The following is a 19,132-nucleotide window of genomic DNA, read 5'->3' on the forward strand; positions in this document are numbered from 1 at the left end:
TTACTCTGGCGTCTTCATCAAAATCAATTGACATGTATTCATGGGTCTGTTTCCGGATTCCTCCTTCTGCCATAATGTCTTAATATCTATAGCTTTAGAGTAAATCTTCCAAATTATGGGTCGTTAGCATTCCCATATAATTTTCAAAATCAGTGTTTTAACTTTTATAATAAAGCCTTATGAGAATTTGAGAATACATTGAATTTATGAATCATTTTGCAGAGAACTGAAATATTGATATTGGGTCTCGATCCATGATGATTATACCTCTTCATTTGTTTACATCTTCTTTAACTTCTCTCAGCAGTTTTGTAGTTTTGGGTTAGGTATTGCCTATATTTTGTTATTTATTCGTAAGCTTTTAATGTTTCCTGTGCTATTGCAAATGACATTGTTTTAAAATTTTGATTTCTAATTGCTCATTGTTCTTATATATAAATAGAATTCATTTTGATGTATTGACTTTGTATCTATGAATGTATTAAGCTTAACTTATGAGTTCTACCAGCTTTTTAAGATTCTCTAGGAGTTTATAAGTATATGATCACGTCATGTGCAAATCAGCAGAATTGTGCTTCTTCCTTCCCAATCTTTACGCCTCCTACTTCTCTTTCTTGCCTATTGCATTGCACAGAATTTTTACTACAGCGTTGAACAGAAATGGTGAGAGTGAATATTTTTGCTTTGTTCTCAGCAGTGGGGAGAAAGCTCCCGGTGTTTCACTATTAAGGATGATATTAACCATAGGTTTTCTGTAGATGCTCTTTATCAGGTGGAGGAAGTTCCCTTTTAACTCTAGATTTAAATAGTTCTTATCATGAATGGTTAATGAATTTTGTCATATGCTTGTTCTACATCTTTTGAGATAATCATACAGGTTTTCTTTTTCAGTCTATTTATATAGTGAATTACATTTTGAATGTTTGAACAACCTCATGTTGCTACGATAAACACCATTTGGTTATGATGTTTTATCCTTTTTATATATTACTAGACTCAGTCTGCTAGTATTTTCTTTTTATTGAAATATGGTTGATTTACAATCTGCTGCTACTTTAAAAATAACGTTTACATCATGTCCACGCGGGGTATAAGCCTTTTCCTTTACTGTTTTTGTCAGGTTTTGATGTTAGGGTCATACTGGCCTCATAAATTTAGTTGGAAAATTCTCTCCCTCTTACACTTTCTAGAAGGGTTTTCATGCTTTTGGTATCATTTAATCTTTAAATGCTCGGGAGACTTTACCGGTGAAGACATCGGAACCTGAAATTTCCTTTGGGGAGGTTTTAAACTCAAATTAAATCTCTCCCGGAGAGGCCTTTTGGGTTATCCATTTCTTCGTGAGTAAGACTTAGTTGTTTGTTTCCTTCAAGCCTTCAGGTAATTGGGCCATTTCATAAGTATGTCTTATTTACTAATATAAAGTTGTTCTTAAGTGTCCCTTATTGCTCTTGTTTTCTGTAGGATGTGTAATGCTATTTCTGTTTGCGTTCCTGATACTGGCGATGTCTGTGTTCTATTGCGCTCTCTGTCCATCTGGCTAAGAATGTACCCATTTTATCAATCTTTCCAAGGAACCAGCTTTTGCTTTCATTAATTTTCTCTGTTGTTATTCAGTTTTCTATTTCATAGACTTCTGTACTTTCCTTTTTGATAACTTTGAGATTAATTTGTTTTTCTTTTTCTAGTTTCTTAAGATGGATGGTTTTGATCATAGGTTTGAGATCTTCTGATATTGGCATTTCATGGTGTATTAGGAACTATACAGCTGCATCCCATAATGTAAGTTTTTAAAGCAACTTAAAAATTTTTTTTAAATTTTTAATTTTTTGGTGGGGGGAGGTAATTAGGTTTGTTTGTTTGTTTATTCATTTATTTATTGTTAGAGGAGGCACTGAGGATTGAACCCAGGACCTCATGCATGCCAAGCACATGCTCTACCACTTGAGCTATACCTTCCCCACCATAATGTGATTTTGTAAATTTATTTTAAAATATACATAAAATTCTAAGAGCTTTTTTGGACGCATAGAACAGCTATGCACCTTAACCAAGATACAGAAGGTTCCATCCTGCTCCACCCCCGGTTCGCTCCTTCTGCTCCTTTGCATTCAACCTCTCACCACACCCCAGCTCCTGGCAACCACTGATTTACTCTCTACCCCAGTCATGTTGCCACTTCTAGAATTTCATACAGATGTAATTACATGGTGTACAGTCTTTTGAGTCTGGCTTCTCTCATTAGTGTATTTCACTTGGCTTCAGCCACATTGTGTAGGCCAGTAGCTCATTCCTTTTTATTGCCAAGTTTGTGTCTTTTATTGTCCATTGTATGGATTTACCACAGATTGTTTTCCCATTTGCCGACTGAAGGGCTGTTAGGTTGTTTCCAGTTTGGGGATTATGAACAAAGCAGACACAAATGACTGCCTACAGGTTTTTGTACTACTAACTTTTCATTTCATTTGGGTAAATACCTCAGAATAAAAATTCTGGCATTTTCAGGACGGTGGCAGAAATCCTACATAGTAATTTACATATACCATTATATGTTTAAGTGTATAAGAAATTGTTAAGACTGTTTTCCAAGGTGGCTGTACCATTTTGCATTCCCATCAGTGATGAATGAGAGTTCCTGTGGCTCCACATCCTCACTAGCACCTGGAATTGTCAGGTTTTTGTTTTGTTTTGTTTTAATGTTAACCATTCTATTAGGTATGTGGTGGTATCTCATTATGGTTTTGGCCAGCATTTTCCTAGTGACTAGCGATATTCGTATCTTTTCATGTGCTTATTTGCCAGTTATAAATATTCTTTCACAAAATGTCTGTTTAAATCTTTTGGCCTTTAAAAAATGTGGTAAAGTGTACATAACATAAAATTTATTATTTTAACCCTTTTCAGTGAACATTCAGTAGTGTTACGTATGTTTACATTGTTGTACAACTCATCTCCAGAACTGTTTTCACCTTGCACAGCTAAAACTCTATTCTCACAAACAACAACAAAGTTTAAAAACTTAAAAAAAGTTTTATTGTCATAAAATATACACAACATAAAATTTACTATACCATTTAAAAGTTACATTTCTGCAGCATTAAGTACATTTATGTTGCTGTGCAACCATCACCTCCATCCATTGCCAAAACTTTCTCATCTTCCCAACTGAAATTTCATTCCCACTGAACAACAGGTCCCCATTCCCCCCTCCCTGCAGCCCCTGGCATCCACCATTCTTTCTGCCTATATGAATTTAATAACTCTAGGGACCGCCTAAAATTGGAATCACACTATATTTGTTCTTTTGTGACGGGCTCAGTTCACTGAGCATAATGTCTTCAAGGGTCACCCATGTTGTAGCCTGTGTCAGAATGTCCTTCCTTTTTAAGGCTGAATAATATTCCACTGTATGGATGGACCACGTTGTGTTCAGCCATTCATTTGTTGATGACCGCTGTATTGCTTCTACTTTTTGGTTATTGTGAACAATGTTGCCATGAACATGGGTGTACAAATATCTGTTTAAAATTTACTTTTTATTCTTTTGTGTATAAACCCTGAAATGGGATTGCTAGATCATATGATAATTCTATCTTTAAAATTTTGAGGAGCCACCATACTATTTTCCATAGTGGCTGCACCATTTTACATTAGCAGCACCAAAGCAGCAAAACAAATTCCAATTTCTGCACATCCTCACCAATACTTGTTTTCTTTTTACAGTAGCCATCCCAATGGTACCTCATTACCTAAGAGGTACCATTAGGTAACCACCCTGGGCCAAGGGACCAGCCCCTTCTTTGCAAAGAGGCACACGGGCCAGCCCCTGCCACCCCAGGAGGGAGCCCTGCCGGGCACTCGCTGTGCACCCCTCCACCGGCGAGCTGCCTGTGCGGCCGCAGCACCTGCTCAGGTCAGGAGCTGGGGAGCCCTGCAGTCTGGTGCACTCAGCACCGGGTGCAGAAGCTGACCCCTCCCCACGACACGCTGTAATAACTTTTCTCGCCAGAAAAGGCGGTGCCAATGTAAGCTTGTCTTCAATCGTGCAGGACAGAGTTGTGCCTCCGACACACTTCAATGCCAATACGGGAATGTCATCAGCCTTCGGAGTTGCAGCCAGTCTGACGGGGGAAAGATGACATCTTTGTTGTATTACTTTTCTCTTGAGTTGCGTGCCTTTTCAAATGTCTGTTGATAACGTGTGAAATTGTTCTGGAAGGCCCACCTCTGGCTCTGCTCGAGCGCTGCCTAATCGTCTGGACCTGGACGACCGGTGTCTCCCTCCAGTCTGTGCTGTGCGGACACTGTTGTCGCGGGAGGTGCGATGACCTCCCTCCGGTCTGTTTCCGAAAAGAGCCCGGGGCGGCGGCGCGGGGGCACTTCCTTTTTCGGGAACCTAAGCCAGCGCGGCCTCTTGCAGGAGGAAGCACCGACCACGGCTCTCGCCTCCTTGCCGTGGGGCTCCGCGGCCCTCCGGTCCGGCGCACAGCCCACCCCAGCGTCCCCGGTCCGTGGTCCCAAGGCCCTGTTTCCAAGGCCTCAGTCTCCTCTGCGGAGGAGGGCGAGGTCTTCCTGGAAACCAGTGTGAACCCAGCAATGCCGTGCTGTTTATGGCCTGAGCTGGTGTGGACGGAAGCGGCGCTAACATCTGCAACCGGGAAGGAGATTCTGGTGATCATTTCTGGGTCATTTAGAGGTCGTGCCTTGTGCCGGCCTGGAGGTGTCCCTTCCCCGCGCACTGACTTCGGGGCGCGGCTGGAAATTGATAAAAAGAAAGTGAATGACTGGAGTCTCAAGTGGCTGCTCTCCGGGGTGCCCACCCCGCGGGTCCCCGGGCTCCTCCCCGCCCGCGCGCGCCCCCGACGGGCCGGCGGCGCCCCCACCCCCGCCGCCCGGCCCCGAGCCCGGCGCGCGCGCGCGTGGACAGGGCGTGGCGAGGTGGAGGCTCCGCCCGCGCCCACTCTTGGGCGGGGCGCCACGCCCCGCAGCCGCTCCCGGGGGGGCGGAGCCAATGCCCGGGTGGCGCGCGCTGCAGCTGTCGGCTCGGGCACCGCGCGGGCCATGGCGTCTCCCGAGTCCTCGGCGGCCGGCGGGGTGGCGGTGATCGGCAGGTAAGGCTCGAGCCCGTGCGCCCGGGAGGACGACCGGGATCGGGCCGGCGGGGGCGCGGCCCCGTGTCTCTCCAGCGGCGGCCAGGCTGCGGTGCGCTGCGGTTCGGCGGAGCTGGGTGATGCGGGCCCAGCAGGGACAGCGGCATGTTGGCGCGGCGAGCGGATGCAGTGGGGTCGCGCCCCGGTTCCGTCGGAGGGGCGAGCCCGGGGGCGCGGCGGGGCCGGCCTGGCGGCAGGGTGACGCGCGCGGGACCCGACTGCCGCAGGGCGCGCTCCGGCCCGAGGCTGTGGCGGGACCACCGCTTGTGGGGGGCGGGCCGCGCGATCCGAATCGACGTCTGATTCGTGGCGGGGGCGCCCTTCCCGGAGGGCATCCCAGTTTGCCCGGACGACTGTGTCAGGGTAGCGGCCTGAGTTCCATCCACGGCTTCCTGGTTGGCGCTCCCATCCGACTTTTACAACTCTTGCTGTTTTCTTTCCTTTTTTTTTTTTAAGGGGAGGGGTCGTGTGTACCTTCACGCGGTAAGTTACCCTGCCGACGTGTCCGGACTTGCTGTGGTAGTTTGCTGCGCCTTTTTGGTGTCCGGCGTCCGGCTGCGCCGCCGAGGGGCTGGCCTGCCCGACCCTCAGTCACGGCCCGGGCCTGAGTCTGGGTCTCCTTAGAGCGCATCTGAGGAGGAGGCCAGGATGCTCTGTGTTTACACAGCTTTCTTTTACACGGAGCACTGGCATTATCTGCGCCTTTGTCCTTTCCAAGCACGTGGGTGTGCCGCTACCTAATGAAAGGACATAAAAATATGTAAGAACGCGAACTTTGTGCCGGGCTTGGGGATCTTTCTTCCCCCGCGCCTGCGTTGTCCAGGGTCAAGGCTGGAGTTTTGTATGTGAACCCCGGCCTCGGCCTAGGATTGGTGTTCTGCCGCCAGCCACAAAGGTCAGGTGCAGTTGGGAGTTGATTGTACGGGCGACTCTCGGACAGCCCGCGGGCTGGGGGCGCCCACTGTCCACCGCAGTGGGAAGTCCGGTTTAATGCCCGGTGGGCCGCCGTGCCCGCGGTCCCTCCGCCTCAGGTAACCACCCGCAGCTCCTGTGTCCTGCAGCGCTGCTGCTGCTTTAAACCCTGCGTGTCCCTGGACCGGTGGAGTCTGAACCCGAGTCGTTCCAGGGTCAGCTGCTCGCTGAGGAAGGGGCTGCGGTTGTGGAGTCCGTTTATTTCTGATGCCTCAACGGAGGCTGACAAGGGTTGGCAAACTTTAAGGACCGCAGGAATTAGGATGGAAAGTCTTGTCTCCCTCACACCTTTAGCACCTAAAAAAACCCATCTCTGCTTCTGGGGTGGCCCTGCTTTCCCTCCCTGCCTCCCTCCTCCCTCTGTCCCCTCCTGTGCCCTCTCTCCCCTTTCTGTTCCCTCTTGTCCCCTCTCTTCTCTCTCCCCACCACTGGCCTCCTAGGTGATTCCAAGAAACATCCATTCAAAAGATGAGGCTGGGGAATGTAAATTAATTGGCTAGAACCTGATTGAGTTTCATTCTTGGATTTCAGCAGACCAAAATATACATATTTCAAAATTTCAGAAACATATTGGGCCATTGTGTTCCCAATTTTTCCTTAATAATGACCAGACCTGCTCTTAAAGTGCTTGCTAGAAATTCTGCCTCTGTTTTGTTCATTTCCACCCATCTTTCCATCAAGGCCACTCTTCCTCAGGCCCTGAGCTTTCCTGAGGGCATCCAGGGTGAGCCCCTCAGAGTGGTGGGCTTGAGAGTGTAAGAGTGTGTTTTTGAAGAATTAAGAAAGGAGAGAAAACTCCCTTGGGTCCAGGGCTGCGGGAAAATCTGGTAAAGGCAGCCTGGGAACCTGGGAGTAAGATAGGTATCCAGGAGGGGTGTCCCCAGCCTCCCTTCCCCGTAGCCTGCAGCTCTCTTTACAGAACAGTGTTTCCGGAGGATAAAGTGTGACTTCTGTTTTCATACAGACACGCATTGTGTTTACTCTGATTCTCAGCCCATAGATGGTGCTAAGCTGTGACCTGTCTGGGGAAGGCCAGCATGGTCATATTCCTGCAAGCAAGAAGTGCTGTCTGGAGAAGGCAGACCTGCAGGGGGGCCCAGGGGACCTTTTGAGACACAGTCCCCAGGAGAACAAAGGGACAGGTGGCACCGCTGGGGGTGGGGACCGCAGAGCTGAGACTGGGAGAGTGTTGTCTGTTTTCTTCCAGGCCAGCAGGATGAGCCCAGTTGCCCCCTGGTGGGCCAGGCAAGCCTCATCCAAACCCAGGAGCAACAGGTTAAGTTAATGTTCATTAAAATTAAAGGAAAAAAAACCAAAAAAACCGTGGTGAGATGAATATTTTACCATTTTGGCCATCTTAGCACTTTTAAGTGCACAGCTCAGTGGCAGTAAGTACATTCATACTGTTGTGCAGCCGTCCCCACCATCACCGCCAGAACTTTTTCCTCTTGCAAAACTAAAACTGTGTCCTCATGAAACAGTGCCCACTCCCAGCCCCCGGCCCCGACCCCTATCCTGCTCTGTCTCTGAATCTGACGGCTCTGCATTCCGCCCAGTGGTGGGGTCACAGAGTACCTGTCTTTTTCTGACTGGCTTCCTGCATTTCCTCCGTGCTGTGTGTCGCTCCTGTCAGCATTTCCTTCCTTTTAAAGAAGCCTGAGTAAGTGCTGATTTTTAAAAACATGAGATGCTGAGTGTGGATACTGCCCTTTGTGTCCGGAGCTGGATCGCTCAGCAGGCTGCTGAGGATTAAGCGTGTCTGTTAGCCCATCGTCCCCCAAGAGGGCCTTGAGGTCTGTCCCCCCTGAGGCGGGCCAGCTGGGGACCCTTGCTGGCGCTTGGGATTGGAAACGAAATTGGTTAGTTCCCATCTGGCTCTGGAACTGCCTTCCCGTAGCCACCGCCTCTGGAAAAATCCCTCAACGATCTGGGCCATTGACGTCTGGTGAGGGGACACGCGTCCGCATCCCCGCGTCAGTCTGAACACTCATCAGACAAGGACTTCTGGGAGACGATTCTCATCCTGCTCTGAGGGGACCCTACCTTCCACTAGACGTGATCGTTGTTTCCTCTTGGGCCTCCCTTCTACTCAACAAAACTAAGAACTTCTGACTAAGACTGCTTTACGTTCACTTGTGTGGCAGGAGTTGGCTTTCAAAGCATTTCACGTACATTCATTTTTTAACAACAGATTCTATTGAGATGTATTTCCTAGGCCGTTCCATCCACCCATTTAAAATGTACAATTTGGTGGTTTATAGCATATTTACAGTCCCATTCCCTCCTCCCCAGGCCCGGCAGCCACAGGTCTACTTTCTGTCCGTAAGGACATTTCGCGTACATGGATTCATCCGCCGTGTAGCCCCTCCTGGGTGGCTTCTTTACCTGAGCGTCTTTTTCCAGGCCAGCCACGTGGCAGCCCTGCGCCCTTGGTGTGGCTGGGGAGCTCTGTGGCTGGTGAACCACACGTTATTTGCTCATTAGTTGGTGGACTTCTGCGTTGTTTCCACCGAGCTGCTCTGAGTAACGCCAACACAAACGCACTGTCTGAGGGGGGGCTCTGGGACATGCATTTTCATTTCTGCTGGGTGCAGAACCTGGGAGTGGAACTGCTGCTAGAAACATTCATTTTTTTTTAATAGACTTTATTTTTTAAGATTTACAGGAAAATTGTGAAGAGAGTACACAAGCTCCCACACCTGCTCACCCAGTACTAGCATCCAGGCCAGCAGGGCACGCCTAGTACAAGTCACGAATCCAAATCCACCTCGACGTGTTACTGCTCGGGGACATCCACACTTTACTCAGCTTTCCTCCGGTGTTCAGGGCCCCAAGCACGTTTATTCGCCCTCTTACCCTCCTGGGCTCCTCTCGACTCTGACGGTTTCTCAGACTCCCTTTGTTTTCAGTGGTCTGGGCACTTTGGGAGCGCTGGTCTGCGGTCTGTGGGACGTTCCTCTGTTGGGGCTTGTGTGACGCTCCTGCCCCGATCAGTCTGCGTGGCCGGCGTGGGGAGGAAGACTCTAGGAGGCACGAGTCCTCCTCATCTCAGATCAGGGGACACACGGAGGACTTGATTTGTTAAGGTTGCTGCTGACCTCCACCCTCGGCCTGGGGCTGTGTCTGTCCGGCGTCTCCTCTGCAGTCACTCTGTCTCTTTTCTGTGCTGCCCTCTTTGGGAGGAAGTCTCCACCCGGCCCACGTGTCAGGGGCGTCACATGTCCCCGCGGGCAGAGCAAACACAGATTGTCCGGGGACAATTCTGCAGGGAGGTGGGCTTCTCTCTTTTCACTTTACATTGCAAACGTTTATTTCTGATGGATGGGCTCGTGGGTGTTCACTTCACGCTGGTTTGCGGCCCAGGGAGGCTTTACTCCTGGGCCTCGGGAGCATTCGTGCGTCCTCTGAGGACGCAGCCAGGGAGGCAGGGGGGTTGTCCCGGCGGTTGTTTTCAGCACTTCTTTACTTCCTGGATCTGCAGATTGCTCTGGGTTTGTCTTATGTGCTCGGGGCCCTAGGGGCTCCCCACGCCGCACGTCTAACCTTGCGGCAGCCGCGTGTGAATTCTCCGCATCTCTTTCATCTTTGCCTTTCCTGGTAGGTCTGACGTGGCGGGCGGGGGCCACCAGGTGCGATTCAGCCGTCAGGCCGCTCCGTCCATCTCATGGCGCTTGGAGCCTGTGTAGGCTTTTTAAAAATCTTATTTATTTTAATTTTAATTTAAGTATAGTCGGTTTACAACGCTGTTAGTCTCTGGTGTCCAGCACAGTGACTCAGTCATGTACATACACCGATTCCTGTCCATACTTCTTTCCACTATAGGCGACCACCGGGTACTGAACACAGGTCCCTGTGCTGTGCAGTGGGACGGGGTTGTCTATTTCACATACAGTAGTTAGTGCCTGCAAAGCCCAGAGCCTGCGTCCTCCTGGCCCCTCATGCCTGTTTTCCCACGTGTAAAGCGGATCTCGTGACAGCGCCTCCCTCAGAGGGCTGTTGTGAGGTCGGCCGGGGTAAGGCGTGCGCTGTGGGAATGTTGCCGGGTACCCAGTCCATCCTCCAGTGCTGGTGGTGGAGGCGAGCTGGTTTACTGGAGGAGAGGGCAGGTGTTCTCTGTTGGTCAGGTTCAGTGATTTGCCCAGGACAGTGCCAGCTGGAAGTCCCTGGAGGCCCTTTTGCCTGGACACCCTGCCGCCCCCTCCCCCCCATGTGGCATTTGTCTTAGCCCTGCGTGGGCCCCGCGCGGTGGCCAGAGCGCCACACGGGCACTGGAGTGAGACTCAGGAGCTCTGCATGGGAACATTTTAAATAGAGACAGCTCTCCAAGTGTGTCATTTCACCAGATCAGATGCTCTAAGAGCAGGACGCTGTGACAGCCTTCCTGTGGCCAGGCGTGGGAGCGGCCGGTCTCCAGGCTGACGGCCCTCTGCTCTCTCCCCAGCGGACTCATTGGGCGCAGCTGGGCCATGCTGTTCGCGGCCGGGGGCATCCCCGTGAGGCTCTATGACGTGGATCCGCGGCAGGTGACAGGCGCCCTGGACAACATCCGGTGAGTCAGCTGGCCCCTCCCGGGGCCCGCGGGGTCCTTTCCCGAGTTCTCCAGGCTGCGAATCTGCATCTCAGTCTCCCTGAGGCTGTAAAGGCCAGGGCTGGGTGGCCGGGGACTGGACTGACACCGAGGGAGGGACTCAGACTGTGAAAGGGGACTTGGGAGGTGATGGCAGTGGCAGAACTGAGCGTTAAGTCCCTGGCGTCCCGCTGAGTGAGGCAGTGAGCGGCTCTCCGGTGTCACATGGCCGGAGCTGCGCCGGCTGTGCGTTTTAGAAACAGACGTCCTGAGGTTTGTCTTGACCCTTGACCCAACGGTGGCAGGACCAGAATGGACTGTGATAGCAGGGTCTAAGGTGTGAGAGTAGATGGACTCACCAAACGCCCAGCGCTCAGCACGTGGAGGGCTGAGTTTTGGGAACCATCAGAGGAAGGAGAAGAGTAGGAACCAAAGGAAAAAGGCCAAAACACGGAGGCCAGAGACACAAGAATCAGACTAGTTCACGACTCGGCCCGAGATGCCGTCCCGACCGCAGTTCTGACCGCCTCCGGGGGCACGTTTAGGCGGTCAGTCTCCATCTTCGGGGCATAACTTGGATTTGCCTTTCTGTGTAACAAAGTGTGCTTTATTGTTTACTTGTTGAAAAGATTATTATGTCAGGCTCTAGGCATCAGGAAATTACAGCTTTGCCCAGTTTTGTTGTTTAACCGCTAAGCACCCAAAACGCAGAGAGGTCCCAAGTGGCAGGTAGCCAGTGATGAGGGAAAACACCGTCTGAAAAACATAAACAAGCCCCCCCAAACAAAACCGCCACATAAACCAGCGTCCCCCCCACTGCCGGCTTTGCCCTGTGCTATTACGGAAGGAAGAGGAACTGGCGTGAACATGTGTGTCCAGGTGCACACTGCTCACTGGGGTGGGGGTGCGCGGACGAACAAGACACGACTGCTCCTTCCGGCCTGGAGCGTGTAGCCTGGAAGCCTCGCTGCGCTGCTGCCCTCCGCGAGCCCCGGGGGCAGACTCACTGCTGCTGTTTCAGGAGAACTTCGGTCTGTGAGTGGTCAGGAGGCCGCTCACACACACAGCAGGGCGCAGAGTCCAGCCCCGGTTTATCGGATGTGCCAAGCCAGGCATCTTCAGCGCGTCCATACTGTCTGTTTTGTAAAGATGCCACGAGGATGACTTTTCATATAAAAGTAAGTATATATGGAAGAACAGGTTATTTATGGTCGCTTGTGAAGGACATGACAGAACGAACGTCCGTGAACCTGCTGCCCAGCTTCGCTCCGGTCTTGTCAGTGCCCGGTGTCCGCCTTTCGGCTCTGACTGCGCCGACTCCCCAGTAGAACCAGCCTGAATCCTGTATTTTGCATTTACTGTTACCTTGCCGAAAAAAGTTTTGTAAGTGTTTCCCTAAACAATACGTGGTTTAGTTTTGCTTGTTTTTGTGCTTTATGAAACCATTTTTGAGATTCATCCACGTTGCGGCTCACAGCTGTAGGGCAACTGCGTTCACTGCTACATAAGGTCCTACTGTGTGACTTTTCTTTTTAATTGAAGTTTAGTTGATTTACGATGACGTGTTAGTTTCTGGTGTACAGTGCAGTGGTTCAGTTTTATTTATATATACACACACACCTTTTTCATATTTTTTCATTATAGGTCATTATAAGATATTGAACATCCCTGTGCTGTACAGTAGGACCTTGTTTATCTATTTTGTTTACAGCAGTTTGTATCTGCTAATCCCAAACTCCCAATTTATCCCTCTATCACCCCCCCTTTCCCCCTGGTAACCATGAGTTTGTTCTCTGTGTCTGTGAGTCTGTTTCTGTTTGGTAAGTAAGTTCATTTGTCTCTTTTTTTTAAGATTCTGCATAGCAGTGACATCACATGGTGTTTTTCTGTCTGACTTGCTTCACTTGGTATGGTCATCTCTAGGTCCTTCCTGCTGTGTGACTGTGCTGTTATGTACGTGTGTTTTACCGTTCTGGCGAACACTGGAGCCGTTTCCAGTTGGGGGCAGTTGTGAACAGTGCTGCCGTTAATCCCTCGCCCATGACCCTGGAACAGTGTCTGCAGGGAACACGCCCAGGGGTGAGGCTGCTGGGTCTGTCTCCTCCCGGAGGCTGACTGTATGTGCGTTGAACCAGCCCGTCCGAGCCTTCAGATCTTTTAACCTCTTTCATACTTTGTATCCTTCCCTCTGGATATGTTCTTTGGGTCTTTCTTCCAGTTTATTAATTCTAGTTTTAGCTGTGTCTACTCTAAGCTGTTAGTTAAACCATCGACTGAGTTTATTTCAGTAATTAAATTTCATCTGAAAAGTTCTATTTGCTTCTTTTCCAAATATGCCTGCTCATTTTTAGCAGTTTCTCATTGCCTGCTCATTGTTTGTGCTTCCATTTGTTAAATCTTTGAGCATTTGTTACACAATTGCTTTATACTGGTACAGAGCTGATAATTCCAACCCCTGACGTCGTCTTAGCTGAGGTTCCTTAGAATCGGATCCTGAGATAAAGATTCCAGTGGTTTATTAAGAAGGTGCTTCCAGGAGGAACCGGCGAGGGGCTGGGGTCAGGGTGGGAAGACGGAGGTGTGACTTAGGGAGGCGCTCCGGGCTCAGCGGGACTGAGCTGGTCCTGCAGCAGAGTTTTCACCCCCTGGGACAGGGGCTGGCCTTTCACACTCCTAACTGGGGGCGACTCCCAGGCCTCTGGATCCAGGCAGCGCCCCCCCCCCCCCCCGGGAGGGGGCAACAGAGAATTCACAGCTGGGGGCGGGGCAGCAATGCCTCCATCTCAGAAACCACTGGGGAGCTCAAAGCAAAAGCATTTGTTTCCTGACGACTTATTCCTACTTTCATTCATTCGCAAATACTGACTGAGCGCCTCCTACGTGCTGGGCGCATTTTAGCTGGAGATTAAACAGCACACACAACGGACTGAGCTCCCCGACCTTGAGGGTCTCCCATTAAAACAAGACAGATGTGGAACAGACCTCATGGGGCCACAAACCTCCTGTGCGGCCCTCTGGAGAAGTTTCTAGGCTCTCACGCTGATCAGTTGAGATTCCGACCTCCGCTCTGACGCTCAGGTCTCCCCAGGCCAGGCAGCTCTCCGACAGCAGCCGCACCCTTTGTTCGGCTCACTCTGAGACAGCGTCCTGTCCTGCAGTGGACGGGCTCAGACCGCAAGACCGACCCTCCACTTCAGGCCCCAGCTCCAAGTCCATCTTCCCCCGTGCTTCCGACCCACTGGCTGCAGATCAGAGGCTCCCAGACCCCGCCTCGGGCTCACAGGGCCCAGGAAGCCAGCTTGCTCACTAATCACTGGCTTAGTGCAAACGGTGCTGGAGACGCTCAGGGCGGGGTGTGCGGGGAGGGCCCTGGGGCTCTCGCGCCTTCTGGGTGCACCCCTCTCCCCGAGTCTCCACCTGTTCAACCCAGAGGCTCTCTGAGCCCATCCTTTGGGTCTTAAGGCACCTCGTTACTCAGGCGCGATGGATTAAGTCGCTGGCGGGCGGCAACTGAACTCAGCCCTTGACTTCTCTCCCTCCCCAGGATCAGGGGGGAACTGAGAGGTCCGACCCTGTCATCACTTGGTTGACTTCAAAGGCAACCAGCCCCTGTCCTCAGGTGCTTTCAAAAGTCACAGAACAGCCTAAACAGGCAGTTCTCCAGTGAAGCATGCAAATGGCCAATGTGCACATGAAAAATGCTCAATATTGCTAATTATCAGAGAAATGCAAATCAAAATTACAATGAGGTATCACCTCACACCAGTCAGAATGGCCATGATTAAAAAGTCCACGAACAATAAATGCTGGAGAGGGTGTGGAGAAACGGGAACCTCCTACACTGTTGGTGAGAATGTAGTTTGGTGCAGTCATTATGGAAAGCAGAATGGAGATTCCTCAAAATCTGAAAATAGACTTACCCTATGATCCAGAAATTCCACCCCGAGCACATATCTGGAGGGAACTCTAATTCAAAAAGATTTGTGCACCCCAATGTTCACAGCAGCACTATTTACAACAGCCAAGACACAGAAGCACCTGAATGTCCATCCACAGATGACTGGATAAAGAAGTTGTGCTACGTTAATACAATGGAACACAACTCAGCCATAGAAAAGAAGGAAATAATACCATTTGCAGCAACATGGATGGACCTGGAGATCGTCTTTCTAAGTGAAGTAAGCCAGGAAGAGAAAGAAAAATACCTCATGAAATCACTGATATGTGGAATCTTAAAAGAAGACACAAATGAACTTATTTACAGAACAGAAACACACTCAGACATAGAAAACAAACTTACGGTTACTAGTGAGGAAAGGAGGGGGGAGGGATAAACTGGGAGTTCGAGATTTGCAGATGCGAACTACTACATATAACACAGATAAACAACAAGGATTTACTGCATAGCACAGGGAACCATATTCAGTGTCTTGTAGTAAGCTGTAATGAAAAAGAATACGAAAAGGAATAAATGTACATGTATGTATGACAAACATAGAAAAAAACTTTAAAAAAAGTAACAGAACAAAAAACGAACCAGTCCCCCTAACATGACAAAAGGCACCTGAGTGCCCTCCTCACAGAAGTTCCAGTGGCTTCAGCAGCTCTGTGAAGACCAGGCCCGGATTTCTTATCCACAAGTCACACCCTCGCGGGAGTATGGGTGCCGAGAGGAGATGAACTGTGCGGTGGTGCATCGCCGCGGGGGCTGGAAAGTGTCCGCTTCTTCCCTTCTAGGCTCCTTAGCTGGTCTCAGAACTGAATTGCTGTAAGGCAGGTCAACAGGAGGAAAACGGAAGTAATCACCTACGTGCACGAGCCCCCAGAGCCCTGAGGACTTGGGAGGCGGCAGCTGCTGCGATGCCGCGCCCGGGGACAGGGGTCAGGTCGTGAGGAAGGCAGGCCCCTCCCCAGAAGGAGAGGAGTGACCCGCTCGCCCTGCTGTGAGGGTGTGTCCCTTCCTGGGCCAGGCCCCCTTCCTGAGCCTGCTGGCGCTGACTGCCTTCAGCTCAGAACCACCCTGATGCCCAGGTGGATCTTCTGGGGTGAAGGAACCTTCCTGCCTTGTGTGTTTGGTGACCCCCCTGAGCTGGAACGTGGTCGGCCCCGAGCTGTGGAAGTTCTGGGCCTGCGCTGGACCTGGTTTTCCCCCCTGGGTTTTCTCTGCCACCTCCCAGGTCTGGGGACTGACTGGGGCCTGATGTGTCCCCTGCATCCTGACTGGGGTCTCAGGCACTTACCGCAGGTCAACCTGCCTTTCGTTCGTTTCAGTCCTTTTATCTTTATTTATGATTATTTTTAAAGCAGTACTTTTTGGGGAGGGGGCAGGTGATTAGGCTTCTTTCTTTTTCTGTGTTGTCGGAGCACGGGGGATGGAACCCAGGACCTCGTGCATGCTGAGCACACACTTTACCACTGAGCTCTACCGACGCCCTCAGTTCTTTCATTTTTAGCTGATAAACATTGTTTAATGAAACAGCTTTTTTTTAACTCCTAAGTTCTCTCTTTTTAAATTGTGGTATCAATTACAATGTTGTGTTAGTTTCAAATGTACAGCACAGTGATTCAGTTATGCACATATGCATATATTCATTTTCATTATCACAAGACACTGGATACAGCTCTGTCCCCGACAGCTGAAGCCAGAGTCAGGCAGAGCCTGGGAGGATGGAACGCAGCAGCTTTACTGCTCTGCAGGCAGCGGGGGTCACAGCGGGCTTGGGCCTCAGAGCCTGTGAGCCCGTCCTGGTGTCGGGGTCCTGGGGTTTTACAGACAAACTGCACGGAACAGAGCAGGTGATAGCAGTCAGGGCGTTTCGCAGGGTGTGACATTCCTCTCACCTTGACAGGAGCTCGCTGTTGTTGTGGGGGAACTGAGGAGGGGCCGCCCGTTTTCTTGAGGTTCAGCCCACGACCTTCTTTCAAGACCTCTGGGTAAAAGGATAAGTTATGGTAAGAAAAGAGAGCACAGGGCGGGGAGGGGCCAGTCACAAGGTCAGTTCAGCTGGAAGAACGGGCCTGAGCAACTCAGGAGCCGCCAGGCTCGCCTTCTGCTCCTTCCGTTCCGGGCTGCACAGCAGGGCCTTGCTGTTCCTCTTTTTAAAAGGGATTTTATCTTTTAGAGCAGTTTGAGGTTCACAGCAAAATGGGGGCGAGGTACAGGGATTTCCCAGGGACCCCCCGTGCCCACACGATAGCCCCCGGGCCCCATTATCAACAACCCCCCCCCCCAGACGGCACGTTTGTCACAATTAACAGTCGTGATCCTCCGAAGCCCATGGTTCATGCCACAGCTCACTCTTAAAGAGGGCTGCACATTCTGTGGGTTCAGACAAATGAGCAATGATGCGCATCCACCGCTGTAACATCACACAGAAAAGTTACTGCCCTAAAAACCCCCTATCACCGAAGGCAAGTCCGCGTGCCGGGTGCACCGTGGAGGCAAACAAACGGGAACGTGGGAGTTCGGAGCAGAGAGCGGTTCACTGCAGGGCCGAGCAAGGAGAACGGGTGGCTCGTGCCCCCCAAACCCCGAACTCCCTGACGGTTTGGGGGAGAAGTTTTTATAGGCAAAATTTGGGGTGGGGGCTGCAGGGTGTGTGACTTTCTCCCCACTGGTTGGTGGGGAGGGAGCAGGCGGGGCTCCAGGAACCTGTGCTCAGCCTGGACGTGCCATCTGCCATCCTCCACCCGAGGGGGCCATATTCCCCCAGAAGAGCTCAGAGACACTGTCCTGTCTGTCCCCTGAGGAGGAAGCGGGACCTGCGGCAAGGCTGCCTGTTGTTCCTTGGCTCCTCTCGTTTCTGAACCCCTCCCTTCCCTGATGAGCAGCTGTTAAATCTGCCCTTTGGAGTCCAGGGCAGGGCAAGGAGGCTGAATGAAGCCTGTTTCCTACCAACAAGAGATGGGGGACACGGAACAATTCGCACAGGGAGGACCCCGCAGGGTCCTGCTCTGCATTGCTGGCATGAACTGAAGTCACTTCAAGGGGCTGTGGGGAGCAACGGGAAGTACTCTGCTGACAGTAAGAACCATTAAGGACACAGCTGTCAGGAGCCCGCGGGCATGCGCAGTACCCCTAAGCAGGGGAAAGCACACCGGCTGTGTTAAGCTCCCCCCGCCCCACAGCGGCTAGTCCCAGTGGGGCACAAGGGCCCCTCCTGCAGACGGTCGACAGCCATGCTGGGCCTCAGCTGCTGGGGGCCAGGCCCACCTTTCCAGCCCTGGGCTGTTCATGGGTTTTCTGGCGAGACTGCTGGCAAGGGGCTGGAGCTGAGATTTCGGGTTGGAGGGGAGCGCAGCCTGGAGGGGAGGCCGCAAGCCAGCCCAGCGTGGACGCCAGACCAGGGCTGGACGGTCGAGGTTTTTGTCCTCTTTCTGCAGCCGCTCCTCCTTGGGGGGGAAAGCTGCAGAGACGGGGGCGCCGGGACCCAGCACACTGAGTGAATCACGCTAGCTTTGGAGCCATGCAATTTCCCTGCAGCACAAACCTTTAAAAATGTGAAACTCACCCGCGTCTCAGGCTGTGTGGAACCAGTGGACTATGGCTTGCTGACCTCGGTCCTGCGCTTTTCAATTCTATTACTATTTAATCTTTTCATTTTGTATTTTGTAGACCCAAATCCAACTCAGCTGTAACCAGGTGAAAACTCTTTAAGATTCCTAATTGAAAAGTTCTTTGTTCTATTTCTTGGGGTATTTGTATTAATCAGCCTTATTTTTAGGGTGTGGCATTAAAGTCTTTTCAGGCCTCAGGGAGAACATGGAGAAACTGTAAATAAGGTGTTTTTTTTTTTTTTTTTTTTGCCAGATTAAAGTCTTTTCTATTGTTCCACCACTTTGCTTAATTGAGAGCTAATATTTCTTAATATTACTGGTGCCCAATTAGACTGAATTTTTAGATATCGGTCTGTAAGATTTCTGAACCAAAGGAAAAAAAAAAACACCCATCCAAATCATTGATTGCTATTATCAGCCTTATTATAGAAAAAGCAAATGTTCTGAATTCTTACATATCTTAGACTGAGGCATACACACTGATCTTTCCTCCGTACAGTGGCTTTATTTTTATAACCACAGACTGAGTGTAAGCTGAGTTAACTTAAATATGCAGAACTGGTTGTCCCTCTTTGGCAGGAAGTGGGGATTTCAGGGTGTAACGTGACCCGCCTTGTCTCAAATTTGGGGGTGTATCAGGAGAATTGGGTTGAGTCCTGTCTCATCGCTGCCCTCGGGGGCATGCCCTGGATTTTTTGTCTTGTGGCTCATGTAAAGCTGCCTGCTTCCCTCTCTTAAATCACAAGGTTTTCAGATGTGCCGTCCTGTACAGAGAGCCCAAGTTCAGAGGACTGAATCCAAACCTTACTTCTGTGAAAGTTTGGGGCAGTAAGCTGAGTTCTGAGTTTCACACTGTTTTCAGCCGGGGAAGAATTACCACTGCTTC

General features: G+C 50.7%; 1 protein-coding gene across 4 annotated transcripts in view; it reads left to right on the forward strand.

The window, feature by feature from the left end:
- Positions 1–4,726: 4,726 nt before the first annotated feature.
- Positions 4,727–19,132, forward strand: part of CRYL1 (crystallin lambda 1) — a 70,497-nt gene continuing 56,091 nt past the window's right edge. Inside the window, exons 1-2 of one of the 4 annotated variants that reach the window (XM_032496505.1) lie at positions 4,727–5,111; positions 10,564–10,671. In XM_032496505.1, coding sequence (XP_032352396.1) covers positions 5,062–5,111; positions 10,564–10,671 — 158 coding nt within the window. In that variant the 5' untranslated portion in view covers positions 4,727–5,061. Of the gene's footprint in view, positions 5,112–6,125; positions 6,182–10,563; positions 10,672–19,132 lie in introns of those variants that run through there. The other 3 variants (XM_032496503.1, XM_014552223.2, XM_032496504.1) reach the window with 3 other exon arrangements.

Source organism: Camelus ferus, chromosome 14 (genome assembly GCF_009834535.1).
Source record: "Camelus ferus isolate YT-003-E chromosome 14, BCGSAC_Cfer_1.0, whole genome shotgun sequence".
NCBI classification, from domain to species: domain Eukaryota; kingdom Metazoa; phylum Chordata; class Mammalia; order Artiodactyla; family Camelidae; genus Camelus; species Camelus ferus.